We start from the raw sequence: 21979 nt of genomic DNA, 5'->3' as shown, positions 1-21979 counted from the left end.
AGTGATCACTGTTGGCCTCCCACTGCTTCTATCACCACTAATCATTTGAAAGCTCAGTTTTTAAAACCTTACGATGTAGCTACAGCCCAGCCCATGCAGCAGTATATGAATGACTAATCCTATTCATCCTTGTGGATGGATTATCTCAGTTGTTCTCCTGGCTGAAGTTTGGTCCGTTTACAGCATCCTGCCACCAGCATTTGTTCCTGACCACCGAGAATCCTCACGATAACTTTTATCAAGTGGAAAAAGTTAGTGTTTATATTATGCTAACATAGCTGTGTCGCTAACGGTCACGTAGCACATCGTTTTACACCAGCTAGCCAAACTTCAGTACCCTACAAACGTCACTGCTGTTTAGTTTTCTGTCTTCATTTATGTTGGAAGTGATAGCAGAGCTGTACGTTTGACTTTGTTTCCAAAATCCCTCAGTTAGGACATGCTATATTGTATTTAGATGGAATCTAGCGAGCTAACTTCCTGCTAATTTCGTTTTCATGGATGCCTGGATGATAAACTCAATTGTTACACATGGTAGAGCAGAACGCTGATCATTTTATTACAGATGAAAGACTTTAGATAGTTTTTCAACACTCAGTGATGCCACAGTGATCGTGTGATTTATGGACCTGCAGGTGCTCTTGGGAGTTTGAGCCAAGACATGGCTAGTGATGTCAGACTTAAAAGACCGATAAAGAGTGATATGAACATATCTATAACTTACCGGAATGAAAATGTCTGGAGCACACCAACAGATATTTGGAGAAGGAAGAGAACTGGATATCAGCTGGTCTCACAGCTGCTATCCAGACTAGACGCCTTCTTTTGGTAACATCCGATACATGAGCTGCCTCATGTTGCTTCCAGGTGGGGAAAGAATGAAAAGATAAACCATTTTCAACCTTATTCCCTTGCCGGTCGTGCGATCTAACTTTACAACCGACTGCACAGCAAGTACGAACCATAGCTGGTGTTATCCGTGTACTTTCGCTCCTCTTTCGCTAGCGCTTTGTTCGGCCCAGAAACATGGCGCCTCAACCAAAAATCCTGGCCACGCCCCCTCTCGTGACATCACTCTCCACTTCCGGTATTTCAGACAATCCCTTTCCGTCAAGGATTTTTAATTTGTTGCGGTTTTTTAATTTGTTGTGGATTTTTAATTTGTTGCGGTTTTTTAATTTGTTGTGGATTTTTAATTTGTTGCGGTTTTTTAATTTGTTGTGGTTTTTTAATTTGTTGTGGTTTTTTAATTTGTTGCGGTTTTTTAATTTGTTGTGGATTTTTAATTTGTTGTGGTTTTTTAATTTGTTGCGGTTTTTTAATTTGTTGTGGATTTTTAATTTGTTGCGGTTTTTTAATTTGTTGTGGATTTTTAATTTGTTGTGGCTTTTTAATTTGTTGCGGTTTTTTAATTTGTTGTGGATTTTTAATTTGTTGTGGATTTTTAATTTGTTGCGGTTTTTTAATTTGTTGTGGATTTTTAATTTGTTGCGGTTTTTTAATTTGTTGCGGTTTTTTAATTTGTTGTGGATTTTTAATTTGTTGCGTTTTTTTAATTTGTTGTGGATTTTTAATTTGTTGCCGTTTTTTAATTTGTTGCAGTTGTTTAATTTGTTGTGGATTTTTAATTTGTTGCCGTTTTTTAATTTGTTGTGGATTTTTAATTTGTTGCCGTTTTTTAATTTGTTGCGCTTTGCACTTCCCAGCCACCGTAGCTCAGGGCCGCAGAGAACGTACATGTTTTTAAGAACAGGCTCAAGACCCACCTTTTTAATTTAGCTTTCACCTAACGTTTATTTATTTTATGCTTATTTATTCTATCCTGTTATTTTATTATTAATTCAGGTTTTACCTAATATTTATTGATTTTATTCTTATCCATTTTTTAATCTTCTTACTCTATTTATATTTATATTGTAACCCGTTCTTATTTATTTTATCATTTTACCCTGTATATAGCCTATTGTGGCATATCTCCAGTGTTTCCTCGGAGGGGGCTCTCTGCACCGGGGCTGTTATTGACCGTGACTGCTGGGTCTCTGGGGTCCTCTCAGCCTGGTTGGGGGGCTCCTTTGCCTCCCTCCGGCTGTGTGCCCAGCCCGGAGGCTGCGGTCTGTGACCGGCTCCCGGTGCAGACGGCTCTCTGTTATAATGTTTCCTCACTTGGCTCATGCGAGCCCAGCCCAATTTTTACTCTTTAAGTGTGCGCGTGTGTGTATGTGTATGTGGGTGGGGGTGGGGGGATATATGTGTATTGAGAGTGTGGGGAGTGAGTTGGAGGGTGGGGTGGGCTGCTTTTAACTATGTAAAGCACTTTGTGCTACATTTTTTCTGTATGAAAAGTGCTTTATAAATAAAGATTGATTGATTGAATAATAGGAATACAATAGCCTAAAACAATAAAACCAATGTGGTAAAAATAAATAAATAAAATAAATAAACGCTTCACATATGAGCATTGAAAGGGAGCTTAATAGAAATTTTCTTGCTCCATTTAAATAACTAATTATTCAAAAAAGAATAAAAGTAAAAAATAAAAAGAAGCTTATCCAGCTTGCTCATAACATTTTCAGTAAAAAATATTGCAGCCAAACTGAAGACCAATAAACTTATAACAAATAAACTGCATCAGTTTAACTCTGATCGTTTTATGAGTCCAACAACAAAAACAAACAAACAAAAAAAGAACGGCAGTGAAACCAAGTTAATCTTAAGATACTTCAGTTTTCACCTCAAAATACCTTGGATCAAATTATAGGGCTGGAAAAATCTCTTTTCCCTCCACGAACACACGACCTCCTACGAAGAACGCCAGCTTGTTTTCGTTGCGCGCAGCTTCCACAGACGGCCAGAGTCTGTTTCTTCGGGCGCGGTCGTCAGGGGACAGATCCTCAGCCAGCTTTAGGTTGTTACCTTTCAGTAGGGTTGCCAACTCCCTGAAAAAAAAATAAGGGACACCTAGTGGCCAGGGCCGGGCGACCCAATTGTCTTCACCCTTCCCTGTGTGGTGAATTTTTTTAGCTCTTTTTTTTGAGTGTGAATTTTTTTTTTTTTAACCATTTGACTTGAAGTTGATTTAAGTAGATGCATATTCTTTGTGATATGAACACATGGGAAACAAATGATCATTTATCCATTTATTTTTAACGCAAAATGACAACATTAACACAATAAAATAGGTCTCTTTCCTAAACGAAAGACTGGTACGCTTCACTTTTTGTGCAAAATGACAAAATTAACACAAGGAACTCTGTCCTGCTTAACCTAAAATTATATAAATTAATAGAAAACAATAGAAAGAAAAACATTCTTGTAACAGTGCACATTTAGTGCAATTAGAAAAGTGCAAAAAAAGTCTGTGGAACACCTGTAAACACAACATTTCTGCCTCAAAGGTATGGAACGCCAGGACTGCCATAATGAATTAATTAAATACACCATTAAATAATTAATTAAATGAGGCAATAATTAATTAAAATTGGAATTAATTAATTAAATAAATAGTTATGACACATGTAATTAATTAATTATTGACACATTTAATTAATTATTTATGTATTTCACATTTTAATTAATTATTGACACATTTAATTAATTAATTATTGACACATTTAATTAATTATTTAATGATATATTTATTTATTTAATTTTGGCAGTCCTGACGCCTGGCTCTCATCATGAAATAATTTTATCTGTCAGCCTCACCCATCAAACTCAGGGGGCGGGGTTAACGCTGATCGAGTCAAAACCATTGCTTTGGCCTGGTGGCCATTGTTTCTAGCACACAACAACCTGCATGTGGAAGCTAACAGAACTGAACTTTGAAAAACCCTGTTTGTGTGTCACCAAATACCGTTTTAATATTTTTTTAGCCGAGAATGTAGTGGTTTAATCTTCATGTGTCTGGTCGGTTTGTCAAGATACAGCCTCTTTGCAAAAGTGCTTCGATGATTTCGGAGATGTCCGCCCAGCCCAGTCTCACGGCAAAGCGTGGGATAGACCCGCTCGCCTCGCAAGCAATCCCACCGACAAAGCGCAGGCCCCGGTACACAGCTGTAGTAACCCCCGCTGACTTCTTTCACTGAGGTTATATTTATCGGTGTTTTATTTCCTGATGTTCTTATGTGTCCTACGTGTTTCAGTCGCCAATTCTGAATTATAACTAACATTAAAAACATGTTTAAGGAGGCGAGAAAGCAAATAAATCTGTTTAACATCTGATCTTTGGGTTTTTGTTCAGTAATCAGTGTGACCTGTGTATAAACGCATAAAAGAGATAACGTTGGTGTTTCCGTCATGTAGTAACTGCTGGCTTTAACTGTACAAAGGTTGTTCGACACTATGAAACACATACAGACTTCATGATGTTCGGCTAATATTTTTATTGTGAATATTAATCATGCTGACCTCGCTCTGTACACCACGCAGCGAGGTCAGCATATCCACGATATCCTCAGCTCCATGAGTTAACACTAGTGATGGGACGTTCTGTATCGAGGCTTCGGAGCGTGTGTCGAGTAATGGAGGGGGCGTTTCCGCGATGCGCGTATCGAGGCTTGCTTCATTTATGGGAGGAGCTGAAAATGATGACGTCCGAAGCCTCGCTGCCCGGCTGTACCACGTGACTGGTTCATGAAGTGGTTCGAACTTTGCCGCGAGCTATGACAGCGATATAAACCCCTCAGACTTCATTCAAAATGTGGGTGTTTGATGGAGAGTTGCGGTTAGTGAGTTTGGAGACAGTTTGGAGGTTTATGAGAGTGAGGAGAGAAAGTCGGGAGAGAATGGAGCCAGCTAAGAAGAGGAGGCTGTCCTCCCCTGTGTGGGAACATTTTGATCTTATTCCTCCCAACAAGGTATGTAAATTTCTACAGAAGATGTATTTTCATGATACTGATGGTGCAATACAATTTATGTTAAGCTGTCTGTCCAACATGGCGGCGCGTGCACACGCAGCGGCTTCTCTCTCTCCCTGTTCTTACCGTACACTACTAAATCTCCATTTGCACTATTTGCCTATTTGCACTACTCTGCCTGGTTTACACTCAATGTCACTTACCCATTATATTGTATATTGTATAGCTTTCTTGTTATATGTAAAATTGTATTTATTTAAATTTTTACTTTTTAATTATTTTACTTGCATTTTTAATCACTTTTATATTTAAATATATTTAAATGTTCATTTGCTATTTATCTAGGGATTGAGAGTAACGCAATTTCTATTCTCTGTATGTCCTGTACATGTGGCAGAATCGACAAATAAAGTTGACTTTGACTTTGACTGTACTTTTGTACAAGGTGAAGTGTTTGCTATGTGCCAGGGAGCTGGGATATAACAACACCTCATCCATGCTTAGGCACTACAGAGCTTTGCATGAGAATAAGGGGAACACCGATTATGGAGCAAGACCAGGTGAGCCATCAAATGCAATGATAATATAGGATGCAGTAATGTTACTAAATGATATAACAATATTATACAACTGTTATAAGTTACGTATGTGATATTTATATTTGTGCTTTATCTTTATTGTCTTTCCTCAGGAGAACAATCTCAAATAGATGAAGACCTGGTCAGCATGGTGATTGAGGACTCACAGCTATTTAGCATTGTGGAGGACAAAGGATTCAAAAGATTTGTTAAATCATTAAATCCTAGCTATGTTCTCCCCACTAAAAAGGTCATAAAAGCAGTGAAAATTTAGTTTTTACAGAATAAAATGTGAACAGGCAGGACTGAGGCCTCAGTGTGTAGCTGTCCATACCTCAACGTTACAAAAGCACAACTACTGTCCACACCCCAACCTCACCTCACAGTAAATGATCATTTCCATTTCAAGCATTTCCAAATAATCATTTTCCATACTGCCACTATAAATATACACAGTATACTGCCATCACTACAATATACATGTTTTACACACTCCTTTTGTTGTTGACATTTACAGGCTGTGTGCAAAATGCCACACTCTTCAAATTCATGCCAGCTATTATTTTTACGTCCAGTAGGTGTCCTGCTAGAGCAAATGAAGCTTCATGAAGCTTCGCGTTGGGGTGAACCAATTGGATGAAAAGCTTCAGTGCTTCATGGGGCTTCATCTGCCCATCACTAGTTAACACAAAGTTTCCCAGCTGACTATCTAACTTCCAACTATTCCAGAGACGTGAAAATATACAGCATAAAGAAAAGTGTAAGAGACTCAGCAGCAGATTAGAATAACAGTTATACATTTAATAAATCACCAAATGAATCCAAGAAACGAGCAAACCTGTTCCGACAATTTGAGTTTGTATTCCCTCAGCTGCAGACTCGCTGCTGTTTAAATGTTTGAAAAGGAAGATTAGATATAAAAAACGTCAAACATAGACTCAGTCTGCCTTCACATTTGATATGAGGCCAGCACGTATAGTGGCTGTGTCCTGTTTTAAGATCATACATGTAAAATTGTTGTCTGACCTCCGTCGATCCAGCCGCTCAGAGTCCGTGGTTACCATGGTTACTGCATAAGCAGCTATAATGTAAACAGCTGGCACTGAGGAAACCTCCCGGCAGCATATGGGTGTTTATGTTTTTCACTGCAAAAGAACTGTCTGAATGGTTAACTGAAGTTAACTTGGATAAATTATAGTTAAGGAGTATCACAGATAACGCCTACGTGAGCTGTGCGACTGTTCACCACTACACTGAAATCAGCAGGCTATTACTGAAATACACGTGCTATATCATAAACTATGATATAAATAGGGAGGTCCTATTAACATGTTTAGTTTTAAAGGACACCTTCCTGCCTTTAGTCTCATTCATGAGCAGTATTAGTTTTCTTCTAACATCCAGAAGTCTGCACCATGTGTTTCATGTTGTTTCATGTGTTTGTAACAAGCCTTTGATAGGTAAACATCACATGACCGAAAAAGCAAAAAAAAAAAAAAAAAAAAAGAAAGAAAGAAAAAAAGAGAGAGAGAGAGTGTTGACATAATGTTACGGCTGTGGCCATGAGGACCCTGTGTGGGCTGTTTTCTTTCTGTGTTTCTGTACTGTGCTTAAGACTCTTTCCAGGTCCCTCCCCTAATGAAGAGTAGTGAGCGGCTGATTGGACCATGGAGCGGGTGACTACCTTCAAAAAGCCGCTCTGACAGATCTACAGGGAGAGGGAGAGAGAGTGGAGCGAGCGAGCGAGTAGCTTGACAGCCGACGCGGCCCTGACCCTGACTTTCCCAGCCTGTATTTTTATTGTGTATTTGTGTGAGCGTGAATTGTGAAAGCTGCTCCTAGTGCATTAGCTGAGAGCGTAGGCACTCTTGGGCTGAAGCGGAAGGGGTGAGCCGCCTTTTCTTTTGGAACCGTTTTCTCCTGTTTTCCGGGTAGGGAGCGAGGGATAGCTCTGTCATTTGTTTGTTCTGTTTCTTTCCTAGGGTTTAGTTAGTTTTTCTCTGGTGGGACTTAGTTGGTTTTGTTTATTATTTTGGCCTGGGCTCACCCTGGAGCTATGCTTCTTTTCCTTAAATAAAATCACCTTTTTACTCACAACTGGTTTGGATGTTTGGCTTGGGAACCAGGGCGGGGATTTGTCTCTCTCTCTCCTCCAACCTTATGTGCGTCCCTACACGCCTAGACTAGGGGGCGTAACAATAAGAAGAGAAAATACTCTCAATTATGGAGACAGGCAAATGGTTCATTTATGTTTGATGTGTGTTTATTCCTCCCTAAATATCGTCGGTGAAGTTCGCCATGCACGTCAGATTTTTCTGCGCATTTTTATACCTCTGCCAACAGAGAGAGAAAAAAAATCACATTCTAACAGACAGCTGGTGCTTAGAATACAGTTGAATAACTATTAAAAAACAGATGATATTTAGATGATAGTTCAGTCTAACACATGTGCCAGTGAACCATTAAACGTCTGTGAAACTATGCAGTTATGAAACGTAACTTTAACCTCAGCCAAACCGATTTGCTCAGTTGTAAATAAAACAGCGAAGTAAACGTGACCCGACAGACAGAACCTGAGTGAATGAAGTCCAGCATTTAACCACTGAGAGTTAAAACTCAGCTGAGGTTTCAAAGCTGTGTGCCGGTGATTGGACATCAGCCGCTGATGAAGCTGTTCGCCTAGAAAGTGCTCTGTAAGGAAACAAGCTCCAGCAGCTCTGCGCTCGGGGAAAACACTATATTTACTTATCTTGTGCAGAAAAATGCGCTGACATTGCTTTATATCGAGCACCGGCTGCCCAGTTAAACTGTGACTATCACCAGGTAACGTAGGCGTGTTTCTTGAATTAGCAGCAGGTGTTAAACAGCTGACAGATGAGGAGGAGGATGCATGCAGGTAAACTGAGGGTCTGTTGAGCTGATCGCTGGTTTCGTGAGAAAAATGTCAGCTCGTTCTTTATGTTACAGAAGCACAGAGACACAAGACCAGGCGGAAAGAGACGATCGTTCGGTGAAAATGAGAATCTGCGAATGCAACATGTGGAACACGGAGAGTGGAATATGTAAACAAACCGGTTAACGTAACCCCCTCGGTGCACTCTGCATGCTAACTGTTAGCAGAGCTAGTGAAATCTCTGAAAACATCTGAGCACTTTTGCAAACATGTTCTATGTTGACAACCTGACCAGACATACGGCGCGACATTCGCGGCTAAAACACTGTTAAAAGTGTAGCTGGTGACAGAAAAACGGGGTATTTTAAAACTACACCACCACCATTGCTGCCTGTGATTTGATCTGCATTCTGGGATACCTGGCTGCCCCAAGTCTACACAAGCAATCGATTATCTAGGATCGACCTGTTTTGACTTACTTTGCACGGCAACCAATCAAATGTTAGAGAAGCTGCATGGCAGCGTTAACCCCGCCCCCTGAGTTTGACGGGTGAGGCTGACAGATAAAATTATTTCATGATGAGAGCCAGGCGCCAGGACTGCCAAAATGAAATAAATAAATATATCATTAAATAATTAATTAAATGTGTCAATAATTAATTAATTAAATGTGTCAATAATTAATTAAAATGTGAAATACATAAATAATTAATTAAATGTGTCAATAATTAATTAATTACATGTGTCATAACTATTTATTTAATTAATTAATTCCAATTTTAATTAATTATTGACACATTTAATTAATTATTTAATGGTGTATTTAATTAATTCATTATGGCAGTCCTGGCGTTCCATACAAAGGCCTTGACTGTAGCTGAAAGTTGAAGTTAAAAAAAAACAACAAACTCATGAACTCAAGCTCAATGCTACATTATGTGGAAACAGACTACTTTTTCCATTTGTATTTTTTTGAGCTCTTGCTGCAGTTAGGAGTTGTTTGTCTTTCAGTACTGCAGAGTAAAACTCTGAGCAAGACATATCATAATTTAGACTGACAATGAGCTCACTTCTAATTAATTCAGTAGAACATTTGTTCCGCACATCAGTCCACTTATTCTTCATAAGAGAGAAAATCCTCTCCTCAAACCCAGTGGAAGATGGGATGCTGAGTACAAAGGATACAACAGCCTGCATATTGGGGAGGTCAGCTGCCTGAAGAATTTCCATCCACTTCTCTGCTGTTCCCTTGGACTGCCACTTTTCCTTCTCCTGATGTTCTTTGGTGAGGTGCTTCAGAAGACTGGTTGCAGTGACACACTCTTCATAACGCTCATCCATAGAGATGTTTAACCTGCCAATAGAGATGAGAAGTTGACCTAAATCCTAAGTGGTACATAGAACATTTACAGTGGTAAATAAATGGAAAAAATGTATTGTATATGTTTATAACGTTGTATAGCATTTAAACAATACAATAAGTATAGTTTATTTATTATGTATTTATCCATCCTTATATTAAGTATATGAACTCCTTCAATTTGTAAAATAGTGTATAAAAGATTGCATGCGTGTGTATATACACTCCAAACAAAGTTAATGATTATGGTTTTATTTATATATGTTATCTATCAATTGTATTTGTTTATTTTTAACCATCAATACTATTAAAACATGGTTTATCATTTCACTGCTAAATGTTTTATTCTTACCTGCCAGCCAGGTGAAGCCGTTCAATGATCTTCTCCATGTCATCAAAGGAAATCTTCCCAGATGCTAGAGAGAGGGGCTGCAGGTGGAAAAGCCAGTTTTCTTCTGAAAAGTCAAACCACTTCCAGACATAACTGATGGCAGTGTCTAGGAAGGCTGTAAACTCCTGCCTGGCACCATCAGCATCAGATGGCGAGAGATGCTGGAGCTTTTGTCTTGTTAGGTACCCGTAGAACCCATCATCTCTTCTCTGAATAAGTCTTGTCAGGAAACACTCCATGATGGAATAGAGGTCAACAGACGTGGTTACATTCTTCTCCAGTTTTTTCACCACTTCTTTAAACAGACACATGACATTATTACAGAAGAGGAGGTAGACTTCCACAATGTCTGCCTCTCCCTCAACTCCAGCAGCATCTTCTGTCAACTTCAGCAATTCCTTCAGGCGCCTTGGACATTCCTCACCAATGCTGATGAGATATGACTTCAGCGGGTCCCAGTTCTGCAGCAGGCGGGTGATTGCAGGGTTGAGTGACAGCCATCTCGTCACAACATGGCGCAGGATATCATGGAATTCAACGTCACAAAATTCACAGAACTCTTTCAGGGACTCTCTCCTTTTGGCAGAGGTGGAAAAGAAGCTGTATATCTTCAGGACAATATTTTCCACATCTACTGAGAGCTTGTCCAGGGCTTTTTTCACAGTGTTATGAACAATATGTGCATGGCAGTTGCCACGAAGGATCTCACTGTTGGTCTCTTTCAATTTTGTGAAGACTGAGTTGTGGATGCCATAATTTACATTTGCATTGTCAGCACTGAATGCAGAAACCTGATCTAAGGATAGCCCCACGTTTTCAAGAGAGCTTTGTATTATTTTTACTATTCCCTCTGCAGACTCATCTGGATTTTCAACAAAATCCAACATCTTGTTGACAACTCCAGCCTCTGGTGTAAAAAACTGCAAGGCCAAGGGAAACATCTTCCGATTTCCCTTGTTTGAAGCATCAGTGTGAAGAGAGAATGGGAGTGGAGTTGCACCACTTTTCATTTTTTTGATCACCTCTTCTATTGCCTTTGGAGACAGGACATCTGTGACAACTGCTTCAGCTTTCGTCCTCCCACAGGACATCTTTTTGGCAATACTGGAGTCATTCAGCATTCGTACAGTCAGTTTGAGTGCACAGTCACCCGAGTTATAACTTAAACCGTGCTTTACAGTGTGGTAGACATGGGTCACCTCTGCAGCAGTCACCTATAAAATAGAAATATATATATATATATATTACAGTATATCTGTATAGTTTGTGTAGTTTATCAACTGACTTTAAAGTATAAATTACGCATGCAATTTGTAAGAAATGGGTATGGTCATATATATGTATGTTTTCAATATAATGTGTATTCTTTATATATATTCAATTCAGTAATACTTTATTAATCCCAGAGGGAAATTAGGTGTTGTTGCAGCTCAGACTAATCAAGTCTTCAAAGAGTTGTTGAAGACCACAATCACTGTGGGAAGGAAGGATCTCTGCCTTGCCTTGAAACGGAAGTCTCTTCTGTGTCAATTTATTCGGGCTTTGTGGCTTCAGTTGAGGTATTATTTCAGCTTTTCTAATGCTAATCAGCTGCTCCAGTTTGTAAACCCACTTGTTCCCATGATTACGCATCATAACTCATCATCATTATTCATCTATGTATTACTTTTATGTATTAGTCATCTATTCGTTGTAATCATCTATCCTTGTTTATTACACAAAACAAATTATATTATCAAACTTCTGGCCACACAGTGCTGATATTCATTGCACATGCCCATATTAACCTTAACCAGAGGGTTTAAAAAAACAACAATGTTTACATACCATATCTGCTTCTGCCGTGGCCTGGTGGACAACAAATTGGTCAAGGGTTCCTCTTTCTTTCACGCCCCTCATATTCATCATGTGCCCACAAGTAGAAGCATGCTGCTTAACGTCAGTCAGTCCACCATGGCAAATGGAAAAAGTGCGCCGGCACAATGTGCAGTGCGCTTTATACGTGTTATCGCGCACTTTTCCCAGCCAGTTGTTTTCATTTTCCCATTCCTCCCTGTATTTTTGCAACCTTTTTTTTTTCCTTTCTAGGAGGGGAACAAGCACTGTTGTTCAAAGGTGTACTGTCGTCCCAGAGTCGCGCCGCAGTGTCAGTGTTTGTCTCTCTGTTGGCCATGCTGATCATCTGTTGTCTTCCGGTATCTTCTCCCCACGCGACCTTTCCTCGACCAATTAGATAAGCGGTAATCTGAATTGTTATACTCGTGCTAAGTGTGCTGTCAGCTCATTGGTATCAGAGCAGGAGAGGGGCTGGGAATTATGTTTTCAAACAAAGCGTTAAATCCATTAACATTTATAGACTTTTTGTGATTCTCACTGTATTACGGGACAAAGTGCGTCCCTTATTAGCTCAATACGGGACGATTCCGTATTTTAAGGGACGGTTGGCAACCCTACCTTTCAGGTAGGTGGACTTCTTAGCAGCGCGCCAGACAGCATCGCGGTAGATCCTGGATGTAAACTGAATGATGATTCCCCTGGGTTGGTTGTTGTTGGACCTCTTGGGACCGATGCGGTGGACGGTGTCAACGACGTCGGGGAATTTATCTTGCATCTCCGGTATGACTGATCTACAGACTTTGATTACCTCCTGCCGCACGTCCTGCTTGTCCCTCTCGGTCAGACCGTAGAGCTTCAGATTCCAACGCCGTGAATAGCTCTCCAGGTGAGAGATGCGCTTTTCCTGTGCTTCAGCGATTGCTTTATATTTTTCGAGCTGTGCCTCAACACTGACAACTCTGCTCTTCATATCATTTAACTCAGCACAGACAGCATCAAATGACTCCTTAACAGCTGTGATATGTTCAGTGTTCTCTTGGACAGCTTTTTTCATCTCGGAGATGGCTATGGAGTTGTCACTCACCATTTTTTCAAGTGTCTGACCTCGAGTTTATCAACATGGTAAGTGATGAGAGCTGGGAGAGAACCGTAGATGTCTCCGTATCCGCAACTTTTCTTAGCTTACCCGCGGGAGAGGCACGTGGAGTGATAGGGAGAGGGGGAAACTCTTCTTCCATCCGTGAATACTGAAGCGGTTCGGAAACTGCCTCCAAATAGTCGTGCATGGAGTCGATGAGAGTATTTTTAGTGTCGGCGGGCATCTCAGTAGCGAGAGAAGACTGAGCAGCTTGGCTAACATTAGCAAGCTTGCTAACGGAGCCGCTGTTAGCATGCAACTTCTTAGATTCGGTCTTTCTCTTCTCGGGTTTGCTCATTTTGGTTCACAAATAGATACCAAAATGAGAAGTAAAAGATGACTATTGCGTAGGCGTAAATAAAGTCTCTGTTCACTGTGTGTAATATATATTTTAAAAAAGGCCAGGTTCGCAGAGCTCAGCGATATGTGACTGCTCAGAGCGCCATCTTGGGCTCCCCCCCCCCTCGAAGAGTCACGATTGCGTTGACTATCAAAAGTCGACGCGTTGTTTGAAGCTTTGTAAGATCCCAAAAGACGCAGGAATAAGTAGTAGGATTTAAGAGTGTAATAACGGACTGAAACAGAAGATGGCAGCACTGCATGTACAAGGATGCCAGCTGCCGTTAAACCCCGAAGAAGAAGAAGTAGCTGTGTCCCAGAATTCATAGCGCAGCCCAGCTCAGTTTCCAACAATGGCGGCAGCTAGTTAGTTTTAATATTACTCTTATTATTCTTTATAGGTCACAAAATAAACGTTTCACATATTTTCAGGCGAGACTGTAGCTGTGTCAACCTATCCAATATCTAACCAATATCTGCTCAGTTTATCAAGACACCACATATTTTCAAAAGCGCTCCGACGTTTTCAGAGACGTCTGTTACCCACTAGCTCGATAGCGAGCCGGGGGCTAGGCTAACTAGAGCCGTGAGAACACCGGACTCCCGGCAAATCGTTTTCAAACCCACCGCAGTCTTTCGCTACTCAGGTTAAACATATATAGGTCACTTAGATAACTTAAAAATGTTATCGTTTGGCTTTTTTTTAGTATTTTATTTGTTCCTGAGTAAATCGGTTTGGCTGAGATTAAAGTTATAGTTTCTATAAGCAAAGCAAAACTGTTTATGTGAAAAACTGTAAAATATAATTTCCGTGTTCTGTAAAATATAATTTCAGTGTTCTTTTTACATTTCATAAGAGTAAAATCCTTGTAGGAGTAAATGTATCCAAGCTTCTGACAGATGTCACAGATGTTTAACTTATTGTTGTTTACTTGTAGTGTACAATAAATAATCAAAAACACAGGATTATTGTGCAATGCTTCATTACTCACTAATGTTACAAATGTTGAAAGGTAAAAGTGTTCAATAAAATCCTAAATATTGCAAAATGCTGTAAGAACTCTTCTTTTGCTGCTTTAGGTCACATCCCATTATATTGACTACTGTACACACACTAGTTAATATTTAAGATACAAAAAATACTGGTTTCTGTGCATGCATCTGCAGTGAAGGTGTGTGTTGTTTTGCCATGCAGCTTTTACTTGCTTAGGCGCAGTCAAGCACTCTTCTTCATTTTGCCTACCATGAAGTCAAGCCAAAAAACAAGAAAAGAAAAACGATTTTTCTGGTATCTGAACTATAACAGTTCCCTGAACTACCTCTGATAGTGTCCTCATCATCATAACATTCCCTTTATTTATGATTAGTTATCTTCATCTTCAGAGGTCTGGGTGACAGTTTTAGTGTTTGCTTTAAAAAACAAAAAACAACAAAAACTCAAAACAAAAACTTGAAATATATATATTCTATATACATATATAGAGATGCTCACTCCTGATTGGACACTGAGCTGCACCACCTTCTCCTTCACTCCTCCACCTTGCTGTCCTCTGTGCTCTCTCTCCTCCATCTCCAGGGAACAAATCAGAGTCTGAGCACCAAACCTGTGGACTGTTAATCTGCAGATAAGAAGGAAAACACGCAGAATTCTCATGTTTGCCATTTTTCATACCGTATTACTATAGTATATTAGTTTACCAGTCCAACAGATTTATTTTCCCAAATGGATCATTACAGCTTTTGCCACACTGGTCCACTTGATTGTCAAAGTGTATTAGCTCTTTATTATTTCTTTCTTTTCTTTACTTTGAAATTATTACAATCAGAACGGACAGGACTGGGGATGGGAAAGAGAAAGATGAAGAAAAGAGAAGTTGGGAAGATGCTCAACAGAAGGAGATGGAAAGCAAAAAGATAGGAGAAGAGAGACACAGAGAGAGAAGACACTAAAAATCAGTTTGATCACCTGCTGGAAAAATAAAAACAAGCAAAAAGAGAAAAACACAGTAGCGAAACCACAGCAAAAACCAACATAAGCACAAGTTATAGTAAATAATAAATATCTCCACATCCCGGAAGGGCCTGATCGAGCCACAGGGGCCATAAACTGACAGTTTATTTATAACTAGAAATAATAAAGCAGTTGACGTGTTTCAGGCTGTGACTTTTAGTATCTGTTGGTACTTCATCACTTTGAATAAGTGTAAGTCAACACCAGGCCGCACTTTCAGTCTTTCCATTAAACAAATGACCAACAATCCATTGTTTTCACCATTAAACAATAAAATATGCTTCTTGACTCCTTGATGCAGGTGCCCACCTACGACCTGGTTTATTAATACTAAGCTAAAGAGGAAAGCAACTCACTGTAGTTCTCACAGCTCAGGACAAGCAGACACCTGATGTTGAGTGACTGAATGGAACTAAAACAAGAATTCATAATTATGTTTGTCTGCCATGAACACGTGATGATAAAACTCTGCATATGCAGTCAGGAGACTGATGACCTGTGAAATGAGCTGTTAGAAATGTGCAGATATGTGTAAACATTGATCAGCATTTAACATCCAGGATGGAGCAAAACTTCTGACCTGCATGTATGAGAACCTTTAATCACATCATCTTTGTAGTGAAATAGCTGATGACTCATTAAACGTTTCCATGTAATTTATCCACAGTGAAAAATATTCACTTTGCTGGATCTGAAAATCACGTGTTCATTTCATTAGACACTAGCAATACCATTAAACTGGACCTTATCATTATCATATAGCACTAAATGTGAAACTGTGTCATATAACAATCTATATATGTAATATGTGTTTGCCTGAATCTTCCAGCACAAACAGAAAGACGAGCTGTTGTCTGAGTATCAACACAAGTACACACCAGAAATCGTTCAGTAAAGACAAATTTAATAAATGAAAGCTGGTGAGAGGGCCTTTGATGTTTCTCTTTGGATCATCCTGTTGTTTGTCTCCCAGTGTCGTTACTGCTCCTCTCCTTTCAAAGACAAACACCAAATAACACCAAATGAGAGTGAATCACTTCAGAAACACTCCTGGTTATTGTGAGCAAACGTCATAACATGATGAATGTATTTACCATTTTACTGAGGGAAAATCTTCTGTGTGGAGTTTCTTCTCATCTTGGCTCTTTTTCCTGACTTTTAGAAACAAGAGGCAGAAAAGAAAGAATAAAAGTTAAAACCTCAACAAGTTTTTTAATGTTTGGGATATTTTACAAACAACCTTAAACACTATTTACTACTTACCACTTTGTTCATTCTTGCTGACGTTCACTCTCCTCATCTTCTCTCTAAAGGACAAATGACAGAAAAGAGGGAATCAATTTAGTAACTTTATCAACCAGGTGAGCAGAATTTTAGATATTTATCAATATTCTGATTAAAAGCAGAGTGAATACTTATCTTTTTACGAGAAAGGGTTCAATCAGTCCTGTCTTAGGTCTTAATGTCACCTTGGCTCCTCTGTTTTCTCTGAAAAACAAAAGACAAATGGGAAGAAAAAAATTAGTAAATGATTTCAGCAACTAGAGGAAGTGTTCACTGAGGAGGAGCTGTCATAATAATATAAAATCAATATATACTTATCTTTTTTTTAATGACAGTTTACAGAGCACGCTGGCTTCGCTCCTCCCTCCGCTCCTCTCTGAAAGTTAACTGGATAAAGGATAATAACAATTAATAACATCATCAAAACAGACAAACCTGAAAGAATTGCTGATCAGAGCTGTGACAGAGTCACAGATTAGTTGGATGTATACTTATCTTTCACAATGAGAGCGTTTGCATAGACGTCTCTTCAGGTCTTTTTATTGTTTTCTCTCTGGAGAGGAAAGTGATGAGACTGATGAGGAAATACCAAATACAAAGACTGACAAAGGGAACTGAAAAAGTCTAACCAAAACCTATACTGGGGGAAAACTGTAGGAAACAGAACTACTGAGGCAAGGAAACACGAGGGGACGGAGACTAACACTCTGACAAGGGACAAAGGGAGACTGACACAATATTTACACACAGGAGGCTGATTATGGGAACTAAGGACACATAGAAACACAGCTGAACCGAATAAGAAATGAACAACAAGTCGAAACAAACTCTAATGACAGTTCAACCAGATTCTAAACACAACAAATAACTTTCAGGATGTTTCAACAATGTGTAAAATGAGTTCTTATCTTTTTTTGTGAGAGGGCCTTCAATGTTTCTCTTTGGATCATCCTTCCATCCATTTCTTCTGCTTAACCATTGGAGCCATCCCAGCTGTTATGGGGCCAGAGGCGGGGGTATAACCTGGACAGGTCAGTCTAACACAGAGAAACAGACAACCATTCACACTCACATTCAACCTAACTGCATCTCTCTGGACTGTGGGATGAAGCTGGAGTACCTGGAGGGAACCACAAAGGCGCCAGGACTGTCTTGCTCTCAGATGACGCCCGTTCACGCTGCTCTGAAGACCCTCAGTTGTCTTTGGATCAAATAACACCAAATGAGAGTGAATCACTTCAGAAACACTCCTGGTTATTGTGAGCAAACGTCATAACAAGATGAATATATTCACCATTTTACTGAGGGAAAATCTTCTGTGTGGTGTTTCTTTGCAGCGTGACTCTTTTGCCTGACTTTTAGAAACAAGAGGCAGAAAAGAAAGAATAAAAGTTAAAACCTCGACGATTTTCAAATATTTTAGGACATTCTTTTAGAAACAACCTTAAGCACTGTTTACTACTTACCACTTTGTTCAGGCTTGCTGACGTTCGACATGCTTCACTGTATATTATAATCTCAAGCGCTTCCTTGCTTGAGTCGGGCTCCGGATGCTGCTCTCTTCCTCCGCCTTCCTCTTAGCACGCTTTGCCGACATATTTAGAAAACGGCAGAGCACCGAAGTGAGAACTCTGCCGTCCGCGCTGTAGTCTGTTACTCTCCAGCGGTTCTTCATCTCAGTGTCCTCTGTTTGGTAAACAGTGGAGATGACTCTGGTGACGGGGAGGCCGTCGACAGTCAGGGTGCGGACACAGTTCCTCCGATCTGCCTTCAGCACAGCAAGATCTGCTTTCTCTGGAAGAACTGGAGTCAGGAAGCGTGGATGAGAGCTGGAGCCCGCAGGCGGCAGCATCATGCCAGCTGGTGAGTCCGTAGGAGGAGAAGGAGTGGTGTTCTCTCTCTGGCTCTGCCTCACATTGACAAATGGTGTCGTCACCAGGTCCCGGTGGAACCATCCTTTAAAAGGTATGCAAGGAAAGTCCTTGGACCCAGTCACCAGGTTATGGTAAAGAGTGAGGACCAGGTGAGGCATGGAGTTCAGATGCCTCCTGCTCAGTTCACGGTTCCTCAAGTTAGTGACGACCATCTGAGGTGCAGTGACTGGACTCACCAGATCAGCTACGAGAAAGCAAAGCGTGCGTCTACGTTAATCATGTGATCACACAAATTAAAGCCTGAATTTAAATTGTCCAGACATGGCTTTACATCATCATAAGCTCTTCCACACACAAACAGTAAGAAGCTCCCAGCAGAACTCATTGTTTATGAAAGCCTTCACATTTTTCACCTGGTAAAAGTTTTCATGTGTGTAAGGCTGCATGGATTTTCACTGAGGTTTTAATACGCATTCACATTAAGGAGTAATATCTTCATATTAGTTGAGCATCGATATTTTGAGGATAAAGCAGCTACATTTAGGTGAGAAACCTCCCACCTCCTTATTGCAGGCACACACTGTTTCAATCTCAAACTCATCCTGCGACTCTGTGAACTTTTAAAACTCCAGCTTCTCCAGCTTTACACATTCACAATCTATGAAACGTTCACGTATAACTCAGCGCCAGCAGCCCAAACATGTCAACTCAAACCCTCTACATGCAAAAACGGCCGCGCGCTGACGTCAGCGTCCTCCAACGCCTTAAGTCGTTAGCAATTAAAAAAAAACATGGCGCCATCTTTATAGCGTACTGGCACATGTTAAAATTGATGTTACTCAAGTATGAAACATCTCATCCTAAATGTTAACACTCATGAAGTCCTACTTCCAAACAATAAAAGACAAAAATCGAAGTTGTATTTGTTTGCTAGCACTCTGACATATTAGCCTGCTGTACTCACCATAGCGTTGATCTAACACCTCCTCAATGAAAAGGGAGAGCAGGTGCATCTCGCGACTCAAGTTTGAAGAAGTCATTTTGCAAATCCTTCTTGAAGATTTTCAAACGTTAGCTGTAGCTTGAAAAATCCGAGTTTTCACAGCACTAGTGGGAAAAAGCTCCTGTTTGCGCTCAAACGTGAAACCCGAATTCCACTTTTACCTCCTGCTTTTATACCTGCACTCAAACACGTCATCATCACCATGACACCCAGGGTCACCGAAAATCAATTTTATTTATTTAAAATAAAGTTCGTCTAATTATCATAGATTTTAATATATATATATATTTCTCATTTTATTTTACTGCTTTATTCATCCTTTTTAAAAAATATATTGCCAAACTTTGTCGTTTTAATTCTTTAAAAAATCATTAATTCACCAGTTTACAAAAATGAAGATCGATATCTGAAATTTAAATTAATAAATAAATAATTACAATTGATAATGGGTTTTTAGCATTAAAGAATAGTTTTTCAATGCGCTTTAAATGTTATCAGAGCCGATGTTGTGCCAAAAAGTGATCGCAGTCCAAAAAGTGATTTACGGTATTGAAACGTTTGTTTGTGTCATGACATTTGTAAACAGTTGATGTTTAAGGTGCAGTTCATGTGGAAGCCAGAGGAGGGTGGTGTTGTGCGCATAATACAAAGTGATGGCGAAACCTAAAAGACGGTGTCATGTCTGCTCCCTGAAGCAATCTCATAACAGTTTCAATCTATTTCAAGCCAGTTAGCACATTTCTGTTATGAAGTGCAATCATTTTTTGGCAGTAAACTTAAATTCTTTTATTATGAATATCACATTCTCAGATTTTCAAGAGAGACCAGACCAATAGGACAGCAGAAATCACAAAAATATATAAATAACAGTTTTATAAAGATTAAAACAGTAAAAGAAAAAAGACTGGAATGATTATGATGTATAACACAGAATATGTACAATAACAGAGTTATAAACACACCTAGAACACACGTGATACTTTTATTTAATCTATAACCTCTGTGCAAATTTTGTTGACTGCAAAGTGTTTATGAATATGTTTTTAAAAGCTGGTTATCTGACTGTCAGTTAATAGCAATTAAAAAGAAAGCTGATTTTTATTTAAAAAACCCTGAAAACATCACACATGTACAAACAACACACAATTATTGTAGATTCTTCAAAGCCTCCTTATATTCATCACTTGGGTAGGTGGTGTTATACATGCCCTCACAGCACCGGCACATCAGTCCTCCTGTTTTCACCTTGTCACCTTCATTAAGCTGCTCTCTTACTACAGAAGGCCCACCGCATGCATGGGGGGGAGAGGGGGGGGGGATACCGTGGGCCAGGGCTGTGGCATCTAATGTCTGGTTGTCAGTGTCCTTTGGAAAAGCAAGTGATTGTCCTCAAATCAGATGTCCCAGCAGATTGATCTAGTTTGCCATGCTGGCAAAAGACCAATACACCAAGACAAACAGCCATTTATGCTTTTTACACAGACAGCCCATTTTTTTTTTCTATTTAACTAGAAGAATTGTTGTACCACACATTAAAGTTTCAAATCAGTGAAAAAGCAATCGTGCCAAAGAAATGTCATGTGTTTGTTTAAGATGACTGCAATTATGGTATTAACAGAAAACACACATCTCTGTCTCTTTTCTTTTCTGTTTAGTGTTCCACTTACCTTCTAAACTCAACAAGTACTTGCACAATCCTGAGGTTTTTAGAAAAGAACATCTCAGATTAAATAAGGAGGAGATACAGACGTTAAAACTAACCTTTATTACTATGATACAAAACAATATTAATGAAGTTGTTAAAAGTGGTACTTCTTACACACACACACACACACACACACACACTCGGCTCATTACAAGTGTTTAAAAGTTTGAGTTGTCTGAAAAACTAAAGAAAGAAAAAGACAAAAATGTTACAATACAAAAGTTGGAACTTTATTAACACACAGAAATACAAACTGATGGGTTGATAAATATCAAGAAGACAGTACATTTCACATAAAGACTGTGCATCATTTTAAGATGAAAAAATGCAATATGGGGTCAGCCAGAGGATTAATAATCAAAACTAAGGGATTCTGATATTAATACTGCACCGCCTCCAATCTCACTATAAGTTACATCTGTTGAACTGACTTCTTGCTAGCATTTCCAAGGAAGTCAAGATGAAAAAAATAAAACCTAAAAACAGAGGGTCCAATACATTTAACAGGAATTTGTCAAAAAGAACAACAAAAGTACTGACTGTTAATTTTTTATTTTTGACCCTGTAACTCAGTTATTAGTTTGAAAATAAACGTTTGTATGTCTTCAAAAAATACTGTAAAGCTGTTGACTCTTAGGGAGTCAGGAGCTACATGACAGATGTTATTTTGAATGACTTGGATATTTGCTGTTTACCAACCGTAAGTCTGCA

At 39.4% G+C, this 21979-nt stretch overlaps 2 protein-coding genes across 3 annotated transcripts; both read right to left on the bottom strand.

Moving 5' to 3' along the window:
• Positions 1 to 9034: 9034 nt before the first annotated feature.
• Positions 9035 to 13009, bottom strand: LOC146692971 (uncharacterized). Its single transcript, XM_085433274.1, has 3 exons — positions 11906 to 13009; positions 10040 to 11292; positions 9035 to 9681 (listed from the first exon to the last, which is right to left on the bottom strand). Exons 1-3 carry the CDS (start codon positions 11984 to 11986, stop codon positions 9237 to 9239), a joined length of 1779 nt encoding a protein of 592 aa, XP_085289400.1. The 5' UTR covers positions 11987 to 13009; the 3' UTR covers positions 9035 to 9236.
• Positions 13010 to 16286: 3277 nt separating this feature from the next.
• LOC146692970 (uncharacterized) lies at positions 16287 to 19729 on the bottom strand. Of its 2 annotated transcripts, none has more exons than XM_085433272.1 (7): positions 19525 to 19729; positions 18153 to 18804; positions 17981 to 18041; positions 17807 to 17887; positions 16666 to 17723; positions 16497 to 16557; positions 16287 to 16394 (listed from the first exon to the last, which is right to left on the bottom strand). In XM_085433272.1, exons 1-2 carry the CDS (start codon positions 19598 to 19600, stop codon positions 18197 to 18199), a joined length of 684 nt encoding a protein of 227 aa, XP_085289398.1. In that variant the 5' UTR covers positions 19601 to 19729; the 3' UTR covers positions 16287 to 16394; positions 16497 to 16557; positions 16666 to 17723; positions 17807 to 17887; positions 17981 to 18041; positions 18153 to 18196. The 2 variants fall into 2 exon arrangements, with proteins under 2 accessions (XP_085289398.1, XP_085289399.1); XM_085433273.1 differs by having other exon boundaries at positions 16497 to 16553.
• Positions 19730 to 21979: the final 2250 nt, after the last annotated feature.

Source organism: Copadichromis virginalis, linkage group LG15, assembly GCF_057382275.1.
Source record: "Copadichromis virginalis isolate Kocher_CV1m ecotype Utaka linkage group LG15, C_Virginalis_male_GT1.1, whole genome shotgun sequence".
In the NCBI taxonomy this organism is placed as follows: domain Eukaryota; kingdom Metazoa; phylum Chordata; class Actinopteri; order Cichliformes; family Cichlidae; genus Copadichromis; species Copadichromis virginalis.
The sequence above is the reverse complement of the archived record's forward strand: the minus strand, read 5'-3'. Positions and strand labels throughout refer to the sequence as shown.